This window comes from Myxine glutinosa, chromosome 10 (genome assembly GCF_964187855.1).
Source record: "Myxine glutinosa chromosome 10, kmMyxGlut1.1, whole genome shotgun sequence".
In the NCBI taxonomy this organism is placed as follows: Eukaryota; Metazoa; Chordata; class Myxini; order Myxiniformes; family Myxinidae; genus Myxine; species Myxine glutinosa.
In genome coordinates, this window is record NC_136270.1 from 116,274,709 (window position 1) to 116,300,028 (window position 25,320).

The 25,320-nt window shown below is 44.8% G+C and overlaps 1 protein-coding gene across 1 annotated transcript in view; it reads left to right on the forward strand.

Annotated features, from left to right (window-relative positions):
* LOC137433844 (axin-1) overlaps positions 1–25,320 on the forward strand; it is a 70,181-nt gene that overhangs the window by 10,152 nt on the left and 34,709 nt on the right. The window contains exon 3 of the mRNA XM_068126235.2: positions 2,868–2,984. Within this exon, the coding sequence (XP_067982336.1) occupies positions 2,868–2,984 (117 nt within the window). The remainder of the gene's footprint in view (positions 1–2,867; positions 2,985–25,320) is intronic.

Here is a 25,320-nt window from a genome sequence, read left to right on the forward strand (position 1 = left end):
AGGATAGGTATAAAACGCAAGGACACCAAGGACTTCCAGGAAAGAAGTCAAAGTCACCTCAAAAAAGTGGATTTGGGATGAAATTAGCGGGGGTAGAAAAGATCAAGGGTTTGGATTGGGGACGATAAGAAAGCATGGAAGAAGTTTCGGGAATTGAGTGGCGTGCTGATGAGGAGGGGAGTGTCGTTGAAGCTGAAGGGAAAGGTGTATGCTGCATGTGTGAGAAGTGTTATGATTTATGGGAGCGAGACATGGGTAATGAACGTAGAGCAGCAACGAAGGCTGGAAAGGGTGGAAATGCGAATGGTTCGATGGATGTGCGGAGTATCGTTGAGAGAGAGGAAGACAAATGATGAATTGCGAAAGATGATGGGAATAGAGCCTGTGATTGATGCTGTGAAAAGGAACAGGTTGAGATGGTTTGGTCATGTGTTGAGGAAGGATGAAAGTGACTGGTTGAGAAGAGTGATGAACATGAATGCAGAAGGAAGTAGAGGACGGGGCCGAGAAAGACTTGGCTAAAGATGGTGGAAGAAGAAATGCGGGCAAGGGGTTTAACAAGGAGAGATGCAGAAAATAGGGCAAGATGGAGAAGATCGTCATGGGGACTGCAAGGCTAACCCCCGCTCTCGCAGGGAAAATGGCCTTAAAATGCATGTTGTTGTGTTGTTGTTGTTCGATGACATTCGTATCCCCGCGATACCCAAGAAAGAAAGAACAGCCCACTCCTTCTCTTCTGGGTTTTGGACGTTTGGCACCATCTTCCTGCAGTAAATGTGATCCCCTCTCCAAAATGATTTGCTGGTATAGTGATGAGGTTTTCTTGTATACCAGGAAGGCATTTTGTAGTGAGGATCGCATTTGCTGCATGAAGGTGGTGCCACATGCCATACATCCGGAAGAGGAGTGGGCTGCCCTTTCTTCCCTCTGTACCGCAGAGTCCTGATGCGAGCGTCTGGGAACTTGCTGTGGAAAGGCCAGCCTCTGTCAGGTAATCTGCAAGAGCTGCAACAAAATCGACTCCACATTTGGCAAAATCTGGATGAGATCATCACAGAATATCATTACTTCAATGCCTTGCAGATTCAAGTATCATATGATGCCAAAGGAGGACATACTACTATATAATATTAATTATATTTGATTTGTTTGTCACAGATTATCATATAGTTTGTTTACAATCAGTTTATTATTTATTGGTTTATTTATTTTGTTCTCGCAGGGCGCAGTATAACTCTGTTGGGCTTCTTTGATGATGTCCTTTGAACCGATGGCTCACGATGCTCAAAACCAACATTCAAATCCCATATGCTATGTGTGTTTGTCCATTGTCTAATGATGTCCTTTAATTCAGGTTGAAGTACACCAATGGCCTTATCCTGTATGCCATTGATGGCCAAGCTCCTCCAAGAGCCCAATTTTTTTTTTTTTTACATTTTTCAGCCTGGTGTTGGCTTAGCGGTTAGGGTGCCGGCTTGGGATCCCAGGATCCTGGGTTCGAATCCCGGTCAATTGCTAAATTAACACCAGGGGGGTTGACTCAGCCTGTCATCCTTCCGAGGTCGGCAAATTGAGTACCAGCTTGCCGGGATGAATGATCACGGTGTGTACCCCGATTTCGAATAGGTACACCGTATCCCTGCGCATCGTAAGAGGCGACTAAGGGTTGGCGTCAGGAAGGGCATCCGGCCATAAAAACATTGCCTCAAACAGGGAACCATGATTGTCATGGGGCCCGCAAGGCTAACCCCTGCTGTAGCGGGGAAAAATGGCCTTAAGATCATTCATTTTCATGACGATCTGCTGCGCCAACAATCGTCGTGCAGTATGCCCTATGCAGAGCGTTCATGCTGCCGAAGCAGTTACCAGGCAACAGTCCTGGTCGGGTTGCCACTCTGACTCATGACGTCAGCCCGGTAGGAATTTGTAAGTCGGTTCATGATGCCGGCGATAGCTCACCTATTCTTAGCGAATGACATCGTGGGAACCACCAACTAATCTTGGGAGAAGGGACTCCTAGTTTATCGTCCATCCGAGGGACATACAATGATAAATCACTCTGCCTGCGAAACAACAGGATGGCAGTTTGTAGCTGTTTTGGGATTGGAACCTCGGCAAGTGGAGCATCAAGGTTGCAATTGGTCATTTTTTGACACTAGTATACCACTCGCTTGTTTCAAGTTGTTTCCAATAATGTGTATTTATACTCCAGCTCTTTAGTTGAAGAACCTGCTTCCCTAAACCCTAGTTCTTATTAAACGAGGTAGATACATAAACTGAAGATTACTCTGGATTTTGTCAATGAGAAGTTGCTAAGTGGATATTCATAGGTTTCCATAGAGACTAGTTTTGATACTATGACATCATCGGTCACATGGTATGGCGGCCATCTTGGATTTAAAGGAATTAATTGAAAATCTATATCTCCAGAAACGCATAACCGTCCCAAACCAAAATTTCCAGATATGATCGACTACCCATGAGGAAAATTTATTGAAAATGATGATGTCATGAGTCATGTGGTATGGCGGCCATTTTTCCTGGAAGCCTATCATCACTGCTCGCAGTTCTCGTTTTATTTGCTCTTGCTCAAACTGATAAAGTATACAAAAGTGCTCTAGATCGATGATGAGAGAGAAACTCTCCAGGAACTTTATGAAGACGTTTGGATACTTCGATCATATATCAAATAATTTTATATTTAATCAACTCGAGTGAAGAAAAGGCCTCACTTGTGCTGTAGACGGACATCAAAATGAATAATCTTTGAGATGAAATTTTGTTCAGATAATTGCAAGCGATTTTAATCGATGAACTTGTCACTTTTGCTTTTTTTTTATAGAAAACTTGCTGTGTCTTTGTTTCAGGGCTCCCCTTTGGTCATATAGTAGAGCGCCGGTGTCCAGTGCCAACGATAGTGAACAGAGTCTGTCGAGCGATGCAACGATGACAGACGATGCGCTCTCCATTGCAGACAGCAGCTTGTAAGTATCAAGCTTCATTTCTTCCAGTTTCATTTGCAATCGGACTGTGACCGCACTGCTGTGCCGACCTGCCGCGGTCTCGGACATTAAAGTACGGGATTGTTTCTAAGTGTTCCATGATCTTCATAGATTCCTAGAAATCAAACTTTTACATCACTTTCAAACTTCAACTTTGCTTCAGTATTTGGAGCATTCCCAGAAAAGCTTTTGCATAAACTTTTTTTTTTTCCAGAGGCTAAATGTCTCCCCATAACCTCAAATGATTCCTCAAATTTGTCAGTGTTTAGGACTCATGCCAAAGCATGCATTAAGAAAAGGTAGTTTTATATCTTGAGATTGAGTTTTCCAGGAGTCGAAATTTGGGTTTTTAGTGTAAACGGTCAAAGGTTGTTGGAAAGGAATAGTTGAGGACTATTTCTGTTTGATTGCAAATGTTTGTAAGCCCCCTGTTCCTTTACGTTATCCTCTTCCTCATGTGCTTACTTCATTTTGAGCTTGGTCTAGATTCTCGAAGTACACGTCACATGCTCTCATCTCCAGTTCCCTATTTGAGCCTGAAAAAGAGGAGTCGACTTGTTGAATATGTTGTGAGAAAAGGTTGAAAGGTTCTGCCAAAATAATCGGTTATTGGTTCACGAGTTATCAAACAGCGTGACCACTATATTCGTCATGGGTGTGTGTCTGTCTGTCCGCAGCATAACTACCCGATGATATCATCCGATCTTGATGAAACTTGGGTGGGAGGTTGATATCATGATCTAGTTGTGTCCTGCCTAGAGTGGGCGTATTGCGCCCATTGTGGGCGGAGCCACGCCCGAAAAAGATGTCTTTTTAGGGGGTAATCGAGTTCAAGCTACATCTTCTCCGAGGGGTTTGGTGGAATCTGACGGGTTTCGATATTTGGTTAGGCCAATGTCACGTGTCTAGCCCCACGGAGCTCGATTTTTCATTTTCGTCCCAAGGTCAAGGTCACAAGGTCACGAAATTTAAAAAAGTCGATTTTTGATTGTTTTATTACATTCTTCGCTTCCGGACGGTGAAATGTCGTACATGATCTTATATTATCGCATACATCATGAAATACAAGTTTTCCAACAAATTTCAGAATCTTCGACCTTTGAAGGTCAAAGTTGTTGGAATCTAACTGAATTTTCCGTATTGTGTAGCTAACTAACCTCATAACTGATTATACATTGTTTTCTATCTAATTTCAAGGTCAGTAACCTTCGTTTTGACATTTCAAGGTCACAAAGGACAAATTTTCAAAGTTGTCAATCAACCCGAATTTTCGGTATTGTGTAGCTAACGAGTCTCATAACAGATAATACATTCCTATTTATATATTTTCAATGTCGGTTTTGACTTTTAAAGGTCACAAAGGATGGCCATTTCAAAGTAGTCCGTCCTTTGTTATTGAATACCGCTCGCTCGTGAACCATCGTCGTCTCTTGACTTGTATGCATTTATTTTTGAGGCCTGCTTCTTCTTCTTCTTTCGTATGCAGCACAAGGCTGTGGGATAGCATCATTGGCTGAGGATGTGGCTGTGCTGTTCATGCAATGCCCCTGTATGATAGGGCAGGAATTTGGAATTTATTCCTTGGTGCTGGCGATAGCTTGCCTACTCTTGATGAAGGACACCATGGGATCTTTCACATTTACCAACGGATGCTCGCACATGCAATGTCCAGTTTAACACCAATCCGAAGGACAGCACACACATTGATGAATCTCCCGGCCTGTGAAACATCGGGATACAGTTTATAGTTGGGTCGGGATTCAAACCCAGGCTAGATAGCTTAGAGTTGAGTGTGCGTACCTCTAAGCCATCCTACCAGCCCTTGAGGCCTCCTAAGAAAAGCGATTTATTTATTTATTTTGTCTCTGCAAAAAGTTTGAGTGAAAAGTGAAAAGTTTGAGGTGGGCCAAAAGCGTCATCGTACCAGAATGGGGATGTGGTGGATGTGGGGAATTCAGCAGTATCGTGGAATTGTTTGGCACCAAGATTCACCCTTTTTGAAGTTTGTTTGCTCTAGTTATCTCTAGGCGTGTTTTTTTAGTGGTTAGCATTGCACTGCTTTAATGAACAGGCATCTGTTGGTTTTCCGCCACAGGCTCTGTGAAGTAACGCCACATGCTAGTCCTGCCTGCCACGACTGTGCTCAAATCTGTCACGCTTGCTAGATTCTGTCAGGGAGGAAAGGACGCTGTAGGGCAAGCCGTGGTAAACAAGAGGTCCTAACCCACACAAACTAAGAATGAGACGTCCAAAGGGTTGATCTACTCTGAGAAGATGTTTGTTCTGAATTGCTAATGTTGTATGAGCCACTTGTAAAAACCATGTCACTTGGCCAGTATTTTTGCTGAGGAGCTCCAGCGTGCAAGGGACGCACCTCCATGTTTATCCGCTGCTGCCAAGTGCGAGAAACCTGCACCAAAGGGAGCCGTTGAGGTGTGAGCTTGTCGAGGTGCGAATCGGTTTACATATGGTTCTGTCGAGGTGATAAATGATTATAAGGAGCACCGTTTGGTGCAAGCGTCCACCATTTTCTTTCTGGTGTCAAGTTCGTGCTCTAAGAACAGCTGCTGATTGCAACTGAATAGGAACGGTGGACATTCTCAACCCTTCAATGTACTGTTACTTCACTCACTGCTTCTTCTTCTTCCTTCCCCGAATATATATATATATATATATATCGGCTTTGGAAATATAATTTGGGGTTGTCTTGCCTGGTCCTTTTATGGAATTATTTTAAGTACCTAACGCATCTTTTAAATGAACCTTAGGCTGAACATTGAGATATCGCAATTTTGTCCTGAAGCATGTTTCCATATGCATAATGATCTCCTGGTTGTTTCACTGTTTATTTTTTCGAACCATGACCTTTTCTATGCAATGTGACTCCACTTGCCCACTATTGATTGTAGTTTATCGCACATTTCTGGGCATTTATACAAGGGTCGCGTAGATGAGCTATATGTCAGAGGACCGCAATTTCACAAATGACCGAAGGTTTTGTGGGGAGGTGGGGGGTAGTGGACATGCACAAAGAGGAATAACATGAAAATGAGCAACGATGACCCGGAGAGGAACAAAATGGAAAGTGTGAGCATGTGTGGAAGAGATTGTGATTGTGCATTGGTGAGATCATGATCTAGTGATGGTCAGCGCATTTGAAAGACTGAGATGAGAAGGACGAGACAACGGACAAAGGGAGACAATTCCACAGTCGGGAGAACAAGGTGAAGAATGGATGCAAGTGAGCAACTGGCCTGGACTTTGAGAGGGTGAACTGTTGAAGGGTTCATTCTTGACTAACACTCACGACCCGAGAAGGCAGGAGCAAGGCCACATGGAAGTTGATTCATAGGCATTGGCAATGGTGTCGTCATGGAGATGATAATCTTTTGCAGATTATCATTTCTATTCTATTTTTTTTTAAAGCAAGCGGAGCCAGCATAACGTATTCTTCCCTCTCACTCTCTTACCTTGTCAGGAGATCCTGGGAGCATGTGACAGTGGAAAATTAATCACCTTGGCATGTGAACGGGAAACGGTGAAATTGGGGGGGCCTCTGTTTGTCAAGAACCACCCATGCCCCATTTGATGAAACTTCACACTCTTTCCTTGCTAGCCTGTTGACCCTCCACCTTCTCATTTCTCAAATAGCTTGGGGTCCCTTTTTTTTTTCTTTTTATAACTACATTGTACTTTGTTTTCTTTATCAAATTCCCAAGTGTTTGTGGTGCATTGATTTACTTTGGAAATCCCAGGGTTTTGTAACATTTGCCAATCTTTGGCAGTTGTCGGATGACAGATCAAATGCCGGCTTATTGTTTTATTTTATTTTTTCTCGTTTATTTAAGACATTCATGGATAACAGGTTAAAAATATAACCAATCGATATATATATATATGTGGGAGATTACGCACCCAGATCGGGAATTGAACTCAGGTCCTCATTTGAACCACACGAGTGCTCTGCCATCTCAGCTATTTTGGGTGACCCCAGACTGAGCACGCAACCTTCCCCCATATACAGGGTCCGTCAGGGAGGTGTGACGATTTTCAGAAAACTCGTACACAGTTATTTTTAGTCGAATTTCAATTTTTATTTTTTTTAAAGACTACATATATAATGCCATGTAATACACTGTAACAAAGACATTTTGAAAATGTAATTCATGTTTGAAAAATGACATCTAAGTGGCGGCCGTTCTTGTCCAAGCATTCTTGCAGACGCGCGGAAAAGTTGTCCATAGACCTTTCAACCATGGCAAGTGGAATAGCTCGAATTTCACTGGTGATGGCATCTGAAAGGGTCTCAAGAGTGCGTGGTTTTTCAATGTAAACCTTAGCTTTCAGGTAACCCCATAAAAAATAGTCACAGGGTGAAAGATCGGGTGATCGAGGGGGCCACTCCACATCCCCACGGATTGAAATTAGGTGCCCTGGAAAATGTTCTCTTAATAAGGCCATTGATTCTCTTGAGGTATGGCAAGTAGCCCCATCTTGCTGAAACCAAACTGTAGGGAGGTCAATGCGACGTCTCAATTTAGGCAGTAAGAACTCGCGCAACATCGTAACATAACGTTGTGAGTTGACTGTCTCGGTGCATCCGCCGTCCTTGATAAAATAAGGCCCAATTATGCCGAATCGGACTATTCCGGCCCATACGTAGAGCGCGAGCGTGCCGTACCGCTGACCGACGAGGGCTGGCCTCCACAGCTTGTTGAACCCTTTCGATGTTTTCCGGGGTCCTAACGGTTCGATCACCTCCCCGAGCTGCTCCCGGCCTCACAGATCCAGTTGTCCTGAAGTTTTTTACCCACTTCAATATTGTGTTTCGAGACCGAACGGCGCCATGTCGACCAACATTGAAGTGAGTACGAAATCTGCGCTGTGTAAGCACCACCGAACTACCCGTTTGAATAAACGTCTCAACAACAAAGACGCGATGTTCAATCGTCCACAGCTCCATGGCTACTGAAATGGCGCTTAACAACGAGTAACCAACAGCCATCACGCATGCGCTAGACCCCCCACTTGCATTGTTATACCCAATTCAAACATGAATTACATTTTTAAAATGTCTTTGTTAGTGTATTACATGGCATTATATATGTAGTCTTTAAAAAAAACAAAAATTGAAATTCGACTAAAAATAACTGTGTACGAGTTTTCTGAAAATCGTCACACCTCCCAGCCGGACCCTGTAGAATTGCCACTCTTTCCAACGCTGCTTATAGGAAGACCCTCTCGTGAGCAGGCTGTTGTTGCTCCTATATGCTTGGCAGTGGAGTGCCCCGGAAGCAGTGGTGGAAAGTGGCGATTCTATATGTGGTGCGGAGGGGTTGTGTGCTCAGTCAGGGTCGCCCAGATAGCTCAGATGGCAGAGCACTGGTATGGTTCACCAGAGGACCTGGGTTCGATTCCTGATCTGGGCACGTAATCCTCCCACATATATCAATTCGATATGTGTATGCATATATTAGTGCTGTGCAATAATCACGATGGGATGATAATCGTGCTTTAGATTTACTATCTTGATTATGGGAATTAATTATTGCGATAGCTGCTGCACATGTGCAGTAGGTAAAACGCACCTTGAACCCAGATATTGACTGTGTATTGACTGCTTATTGAGGAGTTTGTGTGTTTAGTTTCTCTCAAAATATATTCCCGAATTAAATGTAGCTCTATAAAAGAAAGCAGGTTTTTTTTTTTTTTTTTTTTTTTTTTTTAATGATATAATATATATAATATATATAATATGGAATGTAAGATGTAATTTAAATTGTATATCGTTAAACAACAAACGTTAAAACAAACAAGCAACTAATCAAGGTGCCGAAACTGCTGCCGGTGTCGAAATCGCCGATCCGTTTAAGTTGCGCACTCAAAGCAACATTACGTCAAAGATCGAGAAGGTGAATGTACTCGGTGCAGAGTTTTTCAATTGAGGACAATCGCAGGCAGGTAATCTCGTACTTCTCTCCTCTCAACATTCTCATTGGATCGAACGGAGCAGGAAAGATGATGCCGTGTTTCCTTTATTTATTTGTTTGTTACACTTTTGGCACACCATGGGATTTCTTGGCATTTATTATTTGCGAAGTTCAACATCAAAGGCGTAATTTTAAATGCCCGAAGAGTGAAGATCGTCATATATGACTTTCTTCACAAATGGTGTGTTGCGTTTGCAAGCCGCTTACTCCATGTGTTCCGTCAGCAAGCAGCTTGTTTGGTGTGTTCTGTTAGTAAGTAGATTGTTTTGTGTTCGGTTAGCAAGCAGCTTGTTTGGTGTGTTCCTTTAGCAAGCAGATTGTTGGGTGTGTTCCGTTAAAGAGCCGCTTGCTCGGTGTGTTCCGTTCACGAGCCATTTGCTCGGTGTGTTCCGTTAGTGAGCAGCTTGTTGGGTGTGTTCCGTTCGCGAGCCATTTGCTCGGTGTGTTCCGTTAGTGAGCAGCTTGTTGGGTGTGTTCCGTTAGCGAGCCACTTGTTCGGTGTGTTCCGTTAGTGAGCCGCTTGCTCAGTGTGTTCCGTTAGCGAGCCACTTGCTCGGTGTGTTCCGTTAGTGAGCCGCTTGCCTCGGTGTGTTCCATTAGTGAGCCGCTTGCTCAGTGTGTTCCGTTAGCAAGCCACATGCTCGGTGTGTTCCGTTACCGAGCCGCTTGCTCGGTGTATTCCGTTGGTGAGCCGCTTGCTCAGTGTGTTCCGTTAGCGAGCCACTTGCTCGGTGTGTTCCGTTAGTGAGCCGCTTGCCTCGGTGTGTTCTGTTAGTGAGCCGCTTGCTCAGTGTGTTCCGTTAGCAAGCCACTTGCTCGGTGTGTTTTGTTAGCGAGCCACTTGCTCGGTGTGTTCCGTTAGTGAGCCGCTTGCTCGGTGTGTTCTGTTAGTGAGCCGCTTGCTCAGTGTGTTCCGTTAGCGAGCCACATGCTCAGTGTGTTCCGTTACCGAGCCGCTTGCTCGGTGTATTCCGTTAGCAAGCAGCTTGTTGGGTGTGTTCTGTTAGCGAGCAGCTTGTTTGGTGTGTTCCGTTCACAAGCAGCTAGTTTGGTGTGTTCCATTAGCAAGCAGCTTGTTTGGTGTGTTCTGTTAGCAAGCAGCTTGTTGGGTGCGTTCTGTTAGCGAGCAGCTTGTTTGGTGTGTTCTGTTAGCGAGCAGCTTGTTGGGTGTGTTCTGTTAGCGAGCAGTTTGTTGGGTGTGTTCTGTTAGCGAGCAGCTTGTTTGGTGTGCTCCATTAGCAAGCAGCTTGTTTGGTGTGTTCCGTTAGCAAGCAGCTTGTTGGGTGTGACCTTCATTCTCGGTTGGTACTTCACCCACCGAGCTCTCCTCGCACCTTTCACCCTTATGTCGCAGACAACCAAGTGGTGCTGTGAAACAGCCTCCTCCCCCGGGATCACCTTTGTGTCCCGGAGGTGCCCCCTATCTCGCCTACACACCATCAGGTAGTCAACGTTTGTCGTCGACCCACCTGACGTGTATGTAACAAGCTTATTATCCCCTTTCTGTAACTGAGTATTACAAATCAGCTCCATCAGCAAACTCCAAAATCCTTTCACCTTCTCCCTTTCTCACACCATATCCGTAACCCCCATGAACTCCCTCAAAACCATCCATACTCCTTCCCACATGTCCGTTTAGGTCTCCTCCTTCCACAACAACTTCCTCATTTTTCACGTTTTCCATCAGCTTCTCTCTCGCACACCAGAACTTGTCCTTCTCCATCGCTCCGACCAACTTGCGGAGCATATCCCAAGATGACGTTCACCAAGAGCTTTCCAATCATTTTCACCATCATCAACCTAGCACTCACTTTAGTCACAATCACCACACTGTCTACAAACTCCTCAGAAAACAGGACACCAACACCATTCATGCCCTCCGGGCACCCTTGCCACACAAACTTGTATTAATACCCCTGCTAATTCACCCCAGATACACGTTTTTTGAAATTCCAACTTCTTTCCTGGAAGTCCTTGCAGTGTTGATGTGTTTTATACCTCTCCCACCTCCCCCCAAGCCGTCCGTCTCCCACATTTCTCTCGATGTCTTTGCTCTCAAATGTTGTGTTTGTGTCCTTCCCCCTCTCTCCCCATCTTGTGTTCCGCTCCTCTTATTTTGTGTTTTATGTGTCAGTTGTCTTTTTGTGTGATTAATGTTAGCTTTCACGAGCCTCGATGTTGTATACAAAAAAAAAATAATTCCACCCTTCCTTCGATCGGGTTCCCCACCTTGAGTTTATACCAGTTTTTATACTGGTTTATACCAGTCAAAAATGTTTTCATCGAATTCCTTATCCTAAAAATCTGAAATTGCATGCACGTGATCTGACTCATTTGTATTGAAATATTACATTTATGACATCATAGGTCACATGGTTTGGCAGCCATTTTGGATTGATGGAAGATATTAAATAATTGTATCTCTGAAACCGCCTACCCTATATATATATATTTTTTTTTTTGGTTGTATACAAGATCGAGGCTCGTGAAAGAGCTAACATTAATCGCACAAAAAGACAAACCGACACACAAAACACAAAAAACAAGGGGAGTGGCAGACAAGATGGGGAGAGAGGGGGAAGGACACAAACACAACATTTGAGAGCAGGGACATCGGGAGGTGGGAGAGGAATAAAACATATGAACACTGCAAGGACTCTGGGGTGAATTACCGGGGGTAGAAAAGATCAAGGTTTTCGATGGGGGAAGATAAGAGATGGTGGTGAACAGCTGTTTTAAAGACCTGGAGGGAGGAGTGGGATTGAAGGGAGTGGGGGAGTTTGTTCCAGAGGCGGGAGAAAAGGGGAATGAAAGAGTGAAGGTGAGCAGAGAGCCTAGACTTTGGCAGTTTAACCATAAGAGGGTTCCAGGCAGATCTTGTGCGACCTGAAGGAATATTGGGGTGACAGAGCACAGAGAGAGCTGGGGGAGCAAGGCCGGAGAGGAGTCAGTAGAAGACAGAAAGACCACCAACCTGCCTGCGGTGAGTGAGTGAAAGGCCCTCGGAGTTGACTACATCGCAGAAGATTCCAATGATTCTGAAAGCTTTGGCCTCAACAGCGTGAAGCCGAGCTAGGTATGAGGCAGGAGCACCAGCCCAGAGGGGGGAACAGTATTCCATTGAGCTGCGGATGAAAGCCTTGTATGTGGTGAGGAGCTCAGGTGTGCCAAGGAAGGACTTCGCACGACGGAGGATGCCCAGTCGGCGACTGGCTTTGGAGGCCAGCTTGGAAATGTGGTTTTCCCAAGAAAGATCATGGCAGATGGTGAGACCCAAAAGCTTGAGCGACAGAACTTCTTGGAGAGGATTGTTGAGAAAGTAGATGGGAGGGTTGTCCAGTCGGTCCTTTCGGAGAGACATAGTAAGAGTGTGAGATTTGTCAGGATTGAAAGACATGTTCCACTTGTTTGACCAGTCTGTGATTTTGTCCAGGTCTGCAGAGAGTGAGGAGGCTGCAGACTGCCGATCTGAGGGATGAGGAATGGAGCGGCAGATAGTGGAGTCATCAGCAAAGAGATAGAGGATTTTCCAGAGAGTCGGAGAGATCATTGATGAAGACCAGAAATAGCACAGGGCCCAGAACACTACCTTGGGGAACTCCAGCCAGAACAGGAAGGGAAGATGAGAGAAATCCATTCAGGGCCACAAGTTGCTTACGACCAGAGAGGAAATCTGCAAGCCATGAGTGGAGATTTCCCTGAATTGAATACCATAGGAGGTGAGTTTGGTGAGCAGAGCTGGGTGCCAGACCGTATCGAAGGCACGTGATATGTCAACTGAGACAGCTCTGATTTCCTGTTTGGCATTGAGGACCTCCATCCATTGTTGAGACAGCAGAAGCAACATGTCCAGAGTAGAATGACCTGGTCTGAATCCAAATTGATGATCAGAGATCAAGCCATTGGAGAAGAGGAAGGATTTGATATCTGAAGCAATGATGGAATCCATGACTTTGCTGATAATTGGGAGCAGGCTGATTGGTCTGTAGTTTCAAGGATCTGTTTTTGCACCTTTTTGTGTAAAGCGGTAATGTTTGCTGATTTCCAAGATGCTGGCAGATGACCTTGAGCAAAAGAGAGGGTGAAAAGAACAGAGAGAGGGTGAGATAGAGCGGCAGAGCAGGATTTTAGGACCCGTGGGTTGATGCCGTCTGGTCCAGTTGCAGAATCAGAGTCGAAGTTTGATAAAAACTTCTCCACCTTGTCAGGAGAGAAGGACGCAGAGTCCAGGAGCAGTTGGGTTCGACTGGGAAAGGTGGGAACATTTGATGTGAAATTTTACAAATATCTAACAGCACTGTTGCATATAGTTTGAAAATGATGTTGTAGGTCACGTGGTTTGGCAGCCATCTTGGATAGAAAAAACCAACCTCATCCGATCAACACGAAACTTCACAAACGTGATCCCCTACCCATACATATGCAGAGTGATGGCATCTACCCATTGTGGGACTATGCGGAGGCATATTGGTGACAGTCGCATTGTTCTAGTTTTAATCTGCTTTGTGAACCTAGGCCTCGGCCGACCGCACCGTGCTATTACTTGGTGGTGCAGACCAGATACACACCAAGCTTCTCTTCTGTTTTCGGTTATTGCAAATTATTATTTTTTTAATTCACTTTTTTTACTATCCAGTTCTCTTTATAATTCCTCAAAGGTCTCTCCTGTGATTGTCCTTTTGTTGTCAAGTTCAGAACCTGATAATTGTGACTTCTAACAGGGCCCTCATCTTCCCATATAAATCACTGCTGCAGCTTATTATACTTGCTTAATCATTGCCTGGGCTGACAGGATGGCCTAGACTGGAGGTGTACGCACCTTCAGCTAGCTCTCAGCTGTCTAGCCTAGTTTTGAATCGCGGCCTAGCTATAAACCGTCAGCCCGTTGTTTCGCAGGTAGGGTGATTCATCAATGTGTGTGCCATCACTTGGAAGGACGTTAATCTGGGTGTCCCATCATTAGTTCGTGGATGTTAAAGATCCCCACGCTGTCCCTCGCGAGGAGTAGGCAAGTTATCGCTGGCACCATTACCAAATTACAAGTTCCTGCCTTAACTACTTCTGGGAAGGCAATGGCAAACCACCCAGTATAACCCTTGCCAAGAAACTGTTGTGGCAGCACCAATGCTCTGTAACCAGATTATGATCAGTGCATCAGAATTAAAACCACTGCTAAATGATTGGTATTAACACACACACATAGACACAGACACAGACAGGCACACACAGACACAGACACAGACACACACACATATACACGCAGACACAGACACACACACATATACACGCAGACACAGACACACACACATATACACGCAGACACAGACACACACATATACATGCAGACACAGACACACACACATATACACGCAGACACACACATATACACGCAGACACAGACATACACGCAGACACAGACATACACGCAGACACAGACATACACGCAGACACAGACATACACGCAGACACAGACATACACGCAGACACAGACATACACGCAGACACAGACATACACGCAGACACAGACATACACGCAGACACAGACATACACGCAGACACAGACATACACGCAGACACAGACATACACGCAGACACAGACATACACGCAGACACAGACATACACGCAGACACAGACATACACGCAGACACAGACATACACGCAGACACAGACATACACGCAGACACAGACATACACGCAGACACAGACATACACGCAGACACAGACATACACGCAGACACAGACATACACGCAGACACAGACACACACACATATACACGCAGACACAGACACACACACACATACACACGCAGACACAGACACACAGACATATACACGCAGACACAGACACATACACGCAGACACAGACACACACACATATACACGCAGACACAGACACACACACATATACACGCAGACACAGACACACACACATATACACGCAGACACAGACACACACACACATATACACGCAGACACACACATATACACGCAGACACACACATACACGCAGACACACACATATACACGCAGACACAGACATACACGCAGACACACACGCAGACACAGACACACACACATATACACGCAGACACAGACACACACACATATACACGCAGACACAGACACACTCACACACCACCCACAGTACCATCATTATAGAGGTATCGATAAGCATAGAAGAGCTGAGCCAACATATGGTATAATTCCAACAAACCAAGTAGGGATGATGGGAATGGATAGACAAATGACGTGGACACTCTTTGATCGGAAGATGAATGTCGCCGGCCGGTAGGAAGAGGATGTTGTAATCGTCAGTTTTGAAATCCCACTCGTGAGATTTTGTTTTTAATGGAAATCTCCTCAAACAAGGCATAAAACCACTCTAGGTAAGGGGCTACCAAGACTGTTTCATTGCAGAAAGTCCATTGCCATGGTGTATCTGAGGGCATCTGTACTTTGTATTTTTTTGAGGATGGAATTGGCTGCAAGTTTGTTTTTGTTTTTTCTTGTTTTGTTTTTTTCTTGTTTTTTTTTTTCTTTTTAATCTTCTCCTTTGAAGTGGTTGTAAACATTTGCAATGTAAAGGTTCCTATGGCTCACGCATGACGATCTGGCTCTATTGTTTTTCATGCAGGCCCTCGTTCTTCTGATCACGTGCCAAGTCTCCAATTCGGTGCCTCCCGTGAGGTGGGCATACTCCCACTGGAAAGTGGAATTTCTGCCCTTGAATACATATTTCTGACGATTTTTCTTTGGCCTTGCACTTCTTGAATCGGAATTGCACTCCTCACCCCCCCCCCCCTCCCCCTCCCCCAAACCTGGTGACATCCATTGAGACCACTTTGCTCTCGTGTGTGTTGTACTTTTCTTGAAGAAACATTGACACCTGTACTTCTAGCTCGGTTATTCGCAACTCTACTGGGTTGTTGTCTATCAAGTAGAGAACACGCCACCACAAGGTACTGAACACAACTCTTGGAGGGTTTGAGCTTTCGTGTTTGACCGCTTATATTATCAACCGTACCGGTTTATCCTATCCTCGGGGTCTTGCATACGCTTTGTTATGAACAATACAGCTCTTCCTTTGTGATGAACAATACAGCTCTTGCTTTGTTATGAACAATACAGCTCTTCCTTTGTGATGAACAATACAGCTCTTCCTTTGTTATGAACAATACAGCTCTTCCTTTGTGATGAACAATACAGCTCTTGCTTTGTTATGAACAATACAGCTCTTCCTTTGTTATGAACAATACAGCTCTTCCTTTGTTATGAACAATACAGCTCTTCCTTTGTTATGAACAATACAGCTCTTGCTTTGTTATGAACAATACAGCTCTTCCTTTGTTATGAACAATACAGCTCTTCCTTTGTGATGAACAATACAGCTCTTGCTTTGTTATGAACAATACAGCTCTTGCTTTGTTATGAACAATACAGCTCTTCCTTTGTTATGAACAATACAGCTCTTGCTTTGTTATGAACAATACAGCTCTTGCGGAAACATGAAATTGGCCTACAATCTGCTGCATGGAGTGCCCTTCATGAGCTAAGAGTTTTATTTTTCTTAGTTCTAATTTTTTTCTAATTCTAATTTTTTCTAATTCTAATTAAGTTCTAATTTTTCTTTGTTCTAATTCTGATGTACCATACTCACTGAGCGCCGGTACCACTCAGGTCATACGAGGTGGTTTGCCATTGCCTTCCCAGCAGTAGTTGGAGCAGAAATTTTTAATTTGATAGCTGGCCTACTTTTCGTGAAGGACACCGTGGGATCTTTAACATCCACCAACTAATGCCGGCAGATGGGACGTCCGGTTTAACATCCATCCGAGGGACGGCACACACATTGATGAATCGCCCTGCCTGGAAAACGATGGCAGTTTATAGCTGCGTCGGGATTCAAACCCAGGCCATACGGTTTTGAGGCGAGCGTGCGTACCTCTCAGAGTTTTGTTTAAAAATATAATATCAAAATCTGTTTTTAGCTCTTAGAAGAATTTGGTTTAACATTTGGTTTGAGTTTAACATTTAATTTAGTTTAACATTTAATTTAACATTTAATTTAACATTGAGTTTGAAGTGAAGGTGGGAGTGCATCAGGGGTCTGTACTAAGTCCACTACTATTTGTAGCCGTGATGGAGGTGCTGGCTCAGAACGCAAAGGAGGGTTTACCATGGGAGTTGTTGAATGCAGATGATCTGGTGTTGATTGGGGAGAGTATGGATGGACTGAAGGAGAAGATGAACAAGTGGAAGGAATGTATGGAGACAAAAGGTCTGAAGATGAATATCGGAAAGACGAAGGTGATGGCAAGTGGTAAAGCATGTGATGAGGTGGAAAGAACTGGGAAGTGGCCATGTGCTGTGTGCAGGAAGGGTGTCGGAGTGAACTCCATTCAATGTACAATGTGCGCTGAGTGGGTTCATCAAAAATGTAGTGGTCTGAGAGGGTCATTTACCAGTGTGGCAGCTACATTCAAATGTAAGGTGTGCACAGAGGGAGCTGCAGATGGAGGAAATGTTGAGTTGGATCTTGGAGACGGCGTGAAGCTGGAAGGTGTGAAAACATTTTGCTACCTCGGAGACATGCTGAATGGAGAAGGTGGATCAGACTCGGCAACGGTTGCGAGAGTGAGATGTGCATGGAAGAAGTTTTGGGAACTGAGTGGCGTGCTGATGAGGAGGGGAGTGTCGTTGAAGCTGAAGGGAAAGGTGTGCTGCATGTGTGAGAAGTGTTATGATTTATGGGAGCGAGACATGGGTCATGAATGTAGAGCAGCAACAAAGGGTGGAAATGCGAATGGTTCGGTGGATGTGCGGAGTATCGTTGAGAGAGAGGAAGACAAATGATGAATTGCGAAAGATGATGGGAATAGAGCCTGTGATTGATGCTGTGAAGAGGAACAGGTTGAGATGGTTTGGTCATGTGTTGAGGAAGGATGAAAGTGACTGGTTGAGAAGAGTGATGGAAATGAATGTGGAAGGAAGTAGAGGACGGTGAAGACCGAGAAAGACTTGGCTAAAGATGGTGGAAGAAGAAATGTGGGCAAGGGGGTTAACAAGGAGAGATGCAGAAAATAGGGCAAAATGGAGGAGATTGTCATGGGGACCGCAAGGCTAACCCCTGCTCTAGTAGGGAAAATGGCCTTAAAATGCATGTTGTTGTTGTTGTTGTTGTTGTTGTTGTTGTTGTTGTTGTATTTGGTTTGCTGTGTAAGTTTTGTTCCGGTTTAGTGTCGACTCGTCGAGATGGCCATTTTGTGTGGGAGTCTTTGACTTTGTATGGTTATCGGGTCTCTTGATAGAAGTCATTTGAACGGCTATAACGGAAGTATTTAAAAAGGTACTTGGTTATTTTTTACACATGTGGACTCGTTCTGTTTCACAACGAGCTCCGAAAACTCGTAAGTTGGGCAGCAGGACAAAAAGGGATGCTTTTTGTGAGCATATGGGCTCTAGATAAGGCCTCCATTGGTCATTCTGCCTGTGCGGCGACATTGCCTTTACAACGGCCTTCACTTTTGATTGTAAATGCGAAATGTGCTCCATCGTCATCGTACCTTTATCTCGTAAGAAATGGCAAACGATCGCAGCAGAAATGCATCCTGACTTCTTGACGCCCAAAAACCAGCTCACATGGCTCAACCAAGAGTGATTAATTTTATTGGCTTCATTCGTTTTTCTTTTTCTTTTTTTTTTCCTTCTTCGTCTTAGATCGAAGGAATGTCGTTGGAACCCAAGATGAAAGCTCACAGCACGTTTGGCTGGAGCTTGGTGATGGAGGTAGCAACCGTTCGCATGTGTGGCTAATCTGTAGCCTGGCTGGGTGCCACCGAGCTTCAGCGGAACAGTGAAAAATCGAGGTGCTGGAATTCTCGGGCCTTGGCAGCTTAGTTTCTTTACAACACTGACCGGGTTTAGTTTGACTTATCTGGCTTTCATCTTGTGCCTGGCTTTGCCTTGGGGGTTGAGAATAAAAGATGGCAGTAGGGGTGGAAAAGCATACATTTGAAGTATTCTCTCTGTAACTGCATCGTCTTTCCCATCGTGTGTGTGTGTGTGTGTGGTGTGGTGTGGTGTGGTGTGGTGTGTAAAAGGGCCGGATTGGTGAGGGGTTGAGAGAGGGAGGGAAAGCTCCTTTCATCCCTTCTTTTTTTTATTAAGCACAAAGTTTGCTGTTGACATGGGGGAGACAGATGAATGGACGTGCCTCACAAAAGAACGGCTTAAGATTTGATGCTGACCATTTGATGTAGGGCAGTTCCAAGTGTGGCTTCCTGTGTTGCTTTTCAAAGGAACAAAGAACTGTGCTTTGGGGAGTGGGGGGTGTTGGGATTGAAGGAGGAGGGGGTAGCTTTGGTCAAGAAAGGAATGGTAAGAGAGAGGGAGTTGTGTTTGGGGGACCTAAGGGGTGGTGGGGTGCGGTGGTGGGGGGGACACATCGAGGACAAAAGGGTAGTCGGCAGAAAGGTCCAGATGGCTAGCATCGGTAGATCTCGCAACACGCCGCATGCCCTGCTTGCCCTGAGACTTATTGCTTCCATTCTCTAGACCAGATCGGATTGGAGTTCGAGGCTTTATTCTTCCTTACTTTTTTTTTCTTTCTTTCTTTCTTTCTTTGGAGCCGGGGGTCCATAGTGCAAGTCCCAGATATCTCGGGCTATTGTGCGGGTCTTTCATTGTCATTTGGCTGAATTACAAGTGAACGAAGCTCGAGCGGCTCGGCTCGTCGTTTGACGTCGACGTGATATCGCCATAAGCAATCGCACACCTTTATCTTTCATTCCGAGAGGTCCGATTGTCACTTTCCAAATGTGTTGCATCAACTTCACAAACTGCTCTGTATTGCGTCGGTCCTTGTGCTAAAAACTAATCAGATTAGCCGCCTTTTCTCCGTCTTCATTATGCTGACATAGCTGCTTCGGATTTTAGCCCGACTTTTGTTTAAAGGCGATTCTTTTATGTAGTCGCGATTGGCCAATCGACAGGCTTCGTGTTTTCATTGGCCAGAACCTTCCTGATTATTGACTGCTCCGTCCTTGTTATAGATCACCATTGTCGATGCCTTCATTTATTTATTTTCCCCGTTGCATTCACCTTTACATCCAGTTCTACAATGTGAAGAAATCCCTTCGAAAACACGACTTCATGTCGGTAGTGTACATTACTCTGGTTTTCCCTCAAAACCAAGGTGAACCTTGAACTACTCTTGTATTTACCTGTGCTTACTTTTAAAAGGTGTCAAGCTCACAAAAAAGGCCTAAACTGATCTTATTGATTGATTTTTAAATTGCTGTTCCTCTTCTTATTGATTGTAGTTTGGTCAAACGGTGTTAAAGTTGTCCATAACCATTGGTTGGTTCTTTTGGTGTCCCTCTACTTTGGACATGCCAGTTTTAACTCCATTTTGCATTTCACACCATGAGGATATATGGACAAATATAACCTGTAACATCCATCAAACTTTGTGGTTTCAAATCGATTTTGACTCTGGTGTCTCCGCTCCTTCAGTTCCAAGTGGCGTAATCGATGCCAAAGTGAGGTAGTCTCCAGATGTTCTTGCTGTTGCATCAACTTCAGGTATCATCATACAATGTTTACATAAAAAGGTGGTAAAACAGATCCTTGCAACTACAGACCAATCAGTCTGCTCCCAATAATCAGCTAGGTCATGGAATCCATCATCAATTCTGACATCAAATCTTTCCTCTTCTCCAATGGCTTGATCTCTGATCATCAATTTGGATTCAGACCAGGTCATTCTGCTCTGGACATGCTGCTTCTACTGACTCAACAATGGTTGGAGGTCCTCACCGCCAAACAGGAAATCGGAGCCGTCTCCCTTGACACATCTCATGCCTTCGATACGGTATGGCACCCCCACCCTGCTCACCAAACTCTCCTCCTATGGTATCCATGGAAATCTCCACGCATGGCTTGTGGACTTCCTCTCCTGTCGTAGTCAACATGTGGCTCGAAATGGAATTCTCTCATCTTCCCTTCCTGTCCAGGCTGGAGTTCCCCAAGGCAGTGTTCTGGGCCCTGTGCTTTTCGTCGTCTTCATTAATGATCTCTCCGACTCTGGAAAAGCCTCTCCATCTTTTTCCTGATGACTCCACGCCGTATAAATCAAAACATTCAGAATCATTGGAATCCAACGATGAAGCTGATTCTCAGGGCCTTTCTCTCTCTTACCCCAGGCAGATTTGTGGGATTTCTGTCTTCTACCGACTCCACTCCAGCCTTGCTCCACCTTCTCTGTCTGTGCTCTGTCCCATAAATATTCCTTCAGGATGCACAAGATCTGCCAGCAACCCTCTTCTGTTGAAAGAGGGGCGGGGGGAGGGGCGTCATTTGATGATCAATGATCTCTCTGACTCTCTGGAAAATCCTCTCTATCTCCTTGCTGATGACTCCACTCTCTGCCACTCCTACCTCATCCCTCAGATCGGCAGTCTGCAGCCTCCTCACTCTCTGCAGACCTGGACAAAATCAGACTGGTCAAACAAGTAGAACATGTCTTTCAATCCTGACAAATCTCACACTCTTACTATGTCTCTCCGAAACGACCGACTGGACAACCCTCCCATCTACTTTCTCAACAATCCTCTCCAAGAAGTTCTGTCACTCAAGCTTTTGGGTCTCATTATCAGCCATGATCTTCCCTGGGAAAACCACATTTCCAAGCTGGCCTCCAAAGCCAGTCGCCGACTGGGCATCCTCAGTCGTGCGAAGTCCTTCCTTGTCACACCTGAGCTCCTCACCTCATCTCATCTCACCTCATCATCACCACATCTGCAGCTCAATGGAATACTGCTCTCCCCTCTGGGCCGGTGCTCCCGCCTCACACCTAGCTCGTCTTCACGCTGTTGAAACCAAAGCTTTCAGAATCATTGGAATCTCCCGCGATGAAGCTAACTGAGGGCCTTTCACTCTCTCACCGCAGGCAGATAGGTGGTCTTTCTGTCTTCTACCGACTCCTCTCCGGCCTTGCTCCCTCTGTTCTGTCTGTGCTCTGTCCCCCAAATATTCCTACAGGTCACACAAGATGTCAGCAACCCTCTTATGGTAAAACTGCCAAAATCAAGACTCTCTGCTCACCTTCACTCTTTCATTCCTCTTTTCTCCCGCCTCTGGAACAAACTCCCTCACTCCCTTCAATCCCACTCCTCCCTCCAGGTCTTTAAAACAGCTGTTTACCACCATCTCTTATCTTCCCCCATCCAAAACCTTGATCTTTCTACCCCCGCTAATTCACCCCAGATACACTTTTTAGAAATACCTTCTTTCCTTGAAGTCCTAGCAGTGTCGATGTGTTTTATACCTCGCCCACCCCCCCCCCTCCCCCTTCCTCTGCCCCCTCCCCCCAAGCCCTCTCCCTCCCACAGATCTCCCGATGTCCCTGTTCTCTACTGTTGTACTTGTGTGCTTCCCTCTCTCTCCCCATCTTGTCTCCCGCTCCCTTTATTATATGTTTTTCATGTGTCGGTTTTTTTTTTTTTGTGATTGATGTTAGCTCTTACATGAGCCTCGATCTAATATACAAAAAAAAAACTAAGAGAATAATGCCAAAATCAAGACTCTGCTCACCTTCACTCTTTCATTCCTCTTTTTTCCTGCCTCTGGAACAAACTCACACACTCTCTTCAGTCAATCCCACTCCTCCCTCCTGGTTTTCAAAACAGCTGTTCACCACCATCTCTTATCTTCCCCCTTCCAAAACCTTGATCTTCTCTACCCCTGTTAAAACACCCCAAATCCACCTTCAAATTCCCTGTTTGCTTTCTTGAATGCCCCTGTAATGTCCATATTGTTTATCCCGTGTAGATCTCCTGATGTCCCTGTTCTCTACTGTTGTTGTACTTCCCTCTTTCCCCCCCCCCCCCCCTCCCCTCCTGTCTCCCGCTCCCTCTATTATATGTTCTGTGTGTTAGCTCTTATACGAGCCTTGACCAAGTATACAAAATAAAAGGTGTGAAAACACAAAATCTGTCCACCTTCGGTGGCGGAGGTAACTAGAGAGTGAATAGAACACCTTACCTCATGCAGTCTTGAGAAAAAGGACATAAAAGAGTCTTTTAAACTCTTCTTGCTGTACGTTTCCACTCATGATCTATCTTTCCTATGAGCCGCATTTTGTCTGAATGCTGGTGTTGCCCAATGCTGAGCGCGAGCAGAAAATTTGTTTGGTCAACATGGCGTAATACAGTTAAATTCCATTCTAACGAAATGGCTTGGGACCAAGCACTTTTTGTTGGAATTAATTTTTTGGAGAAACAGAAAATGCCAGATTTTACTCCCATAACTATTTGAAACTCATAAATACAATAAATTAGAACGAACAAGCAAAGATTGCATACCCTCTGCCAGACTTATTTTGTGTGATTTAAAAAAAATAGATGTACTCTCATTGTAATTGTACCATACATACTTCTCATAGTTAAAAAATAGGTAACGTGTAAAAATAGTGGTCTACGTTGGCAAATTATGTGCGGACAAACAGACCCCAATACAATACCCTCTCCTTTGGTGAGGGTAATATGAATGAATGAATGATCGTTTTTAAGGCCATTTTCCCCGCTAGAGCGGGGGTTAGCCTTGCGGGCCCCATGACAATCATGGTTCCCTGTTTGAGGCAATGTTTTTATGGCCGGATGCCCTTCCTGATGCCAACCCTTGGTCACGCTCTTACAATGCGCAGGGATATGGTGTACCTATTCTAACCCGGGGTACACACCGGGATCATTCATCCCAGCAAGCTGGTACTCAATTTGCTGACTTCGGAAGGATGACAGGCTGAGTGAACCCCCCTGGCGTTAATTCAGCGATGACCGGGATTCGAACCCAGGATCCTAGGATCCCAAGCCGGCACCCTAACCGCTAAGCCTACACCAGGGTAATAATAAGAGGAAAATAACATTGCAATAGTTTGACCTTTATTTCACCTTTATTAGTCCCCTAACTGTTTCACCAGAAGGGACTACTTGGATTTACCTGGATGTAGAGTCTGGAAGCGATGCTCATTTGATCCTCGATACTGCTCTGATGCATGTGTTTCTTTAAAGGTTTGCTGTCCGTCCGTCCCACTTTGGGTTTTCCAGTCTTTTTCTTACCTTACTCTACTCCTTAACATATTGAACTGAAACCTGGTGCATGGCCTTATGATGATAAGTTACCGAAACTGCAAATTATTCTGTAGCTTTTCATACCTTAAACAATTTGTCTTCCTATATATGGCTCACAATTGCTCAGTGTTTGGAAGAACCTTCATTAGGACCAGTAGAGGACATGTATTGCAAAGCAATTCTTCCTCTTGTTTATATTAATAAGTTTCATCCTCCTGCCAGATGTGCGAGAATTTGGCAAATAATTAATAATAAATGCTAATAATAATACTCACGGGGCTCATATGCCTTCCAAAATTATTTGGCGATGGTGGATGCATCCGAATCAATTAAAGCCAATAGCTCTTTGTCTTCACCACTTGCTCATGATTATGAAGGCCTGGGACTGGAAGTTGATGTTGTTGTTGTGGTGTTGCCCCAGTCAGTTCTGGTTGAACAGAGCAGCGGCACGGAGATAGCCGATCGATCTCCCAGGAGCGACCCAGAGATCCTTCATATGTAAGATGTTGTGCTCTTGCCTACGTGAAGCCAGTACCGCGCAGTCTTCATGATGCGTTTTATTGTGTGCGGAGTGGCCTGGCAGTGGTTGCAGGTGTCATCAGTGGTGTCGTCGAGTCTATGTTTGTCGTGTAAACCACACTTCCCAGGCAGGTTTAAACAATGGCGCACTGGTGGCTTGGCCCAGCATCGCTCGACGTCATTAGCAGCCAACTCTGGAATGACAGGCGTATCATCTATCATCGCAACAATAATAATTCTCATCACCACATCAGACCAGATACTCAAATCAGTTATTTGTTGGATGACTGTAATATTGGGTGGAATCCTCAGGGTCCGACCCAAATCTACATTCATCAGTCGGCACATACCTGACTTAAAGATGCATACTGCCCTCTTTACATCCCTTAACTTTGGGTTGCTGCCCTCTTTTTTTTGTGAAATTGATAATCATCTTTCGTGTTGCATATCGATTTGTTTGCCTCTTATTCAGCTCTGTAATCACTCGTAAAACCTGGTTATGTCACTATGTATAACTAGCTAAAGATGTCGGGCAGCTAGCCAGTACGTGCATCGTCTCTCGTCTGCCACACCGGATGCATTCTTCCAATGTTGTCGGATTTCCTGAAGCCGGCATCGAGTCACTCGCACATTTATACAAGTTCAAAGATTAGTCACTGTGACTCCATCTTCCACGAAGA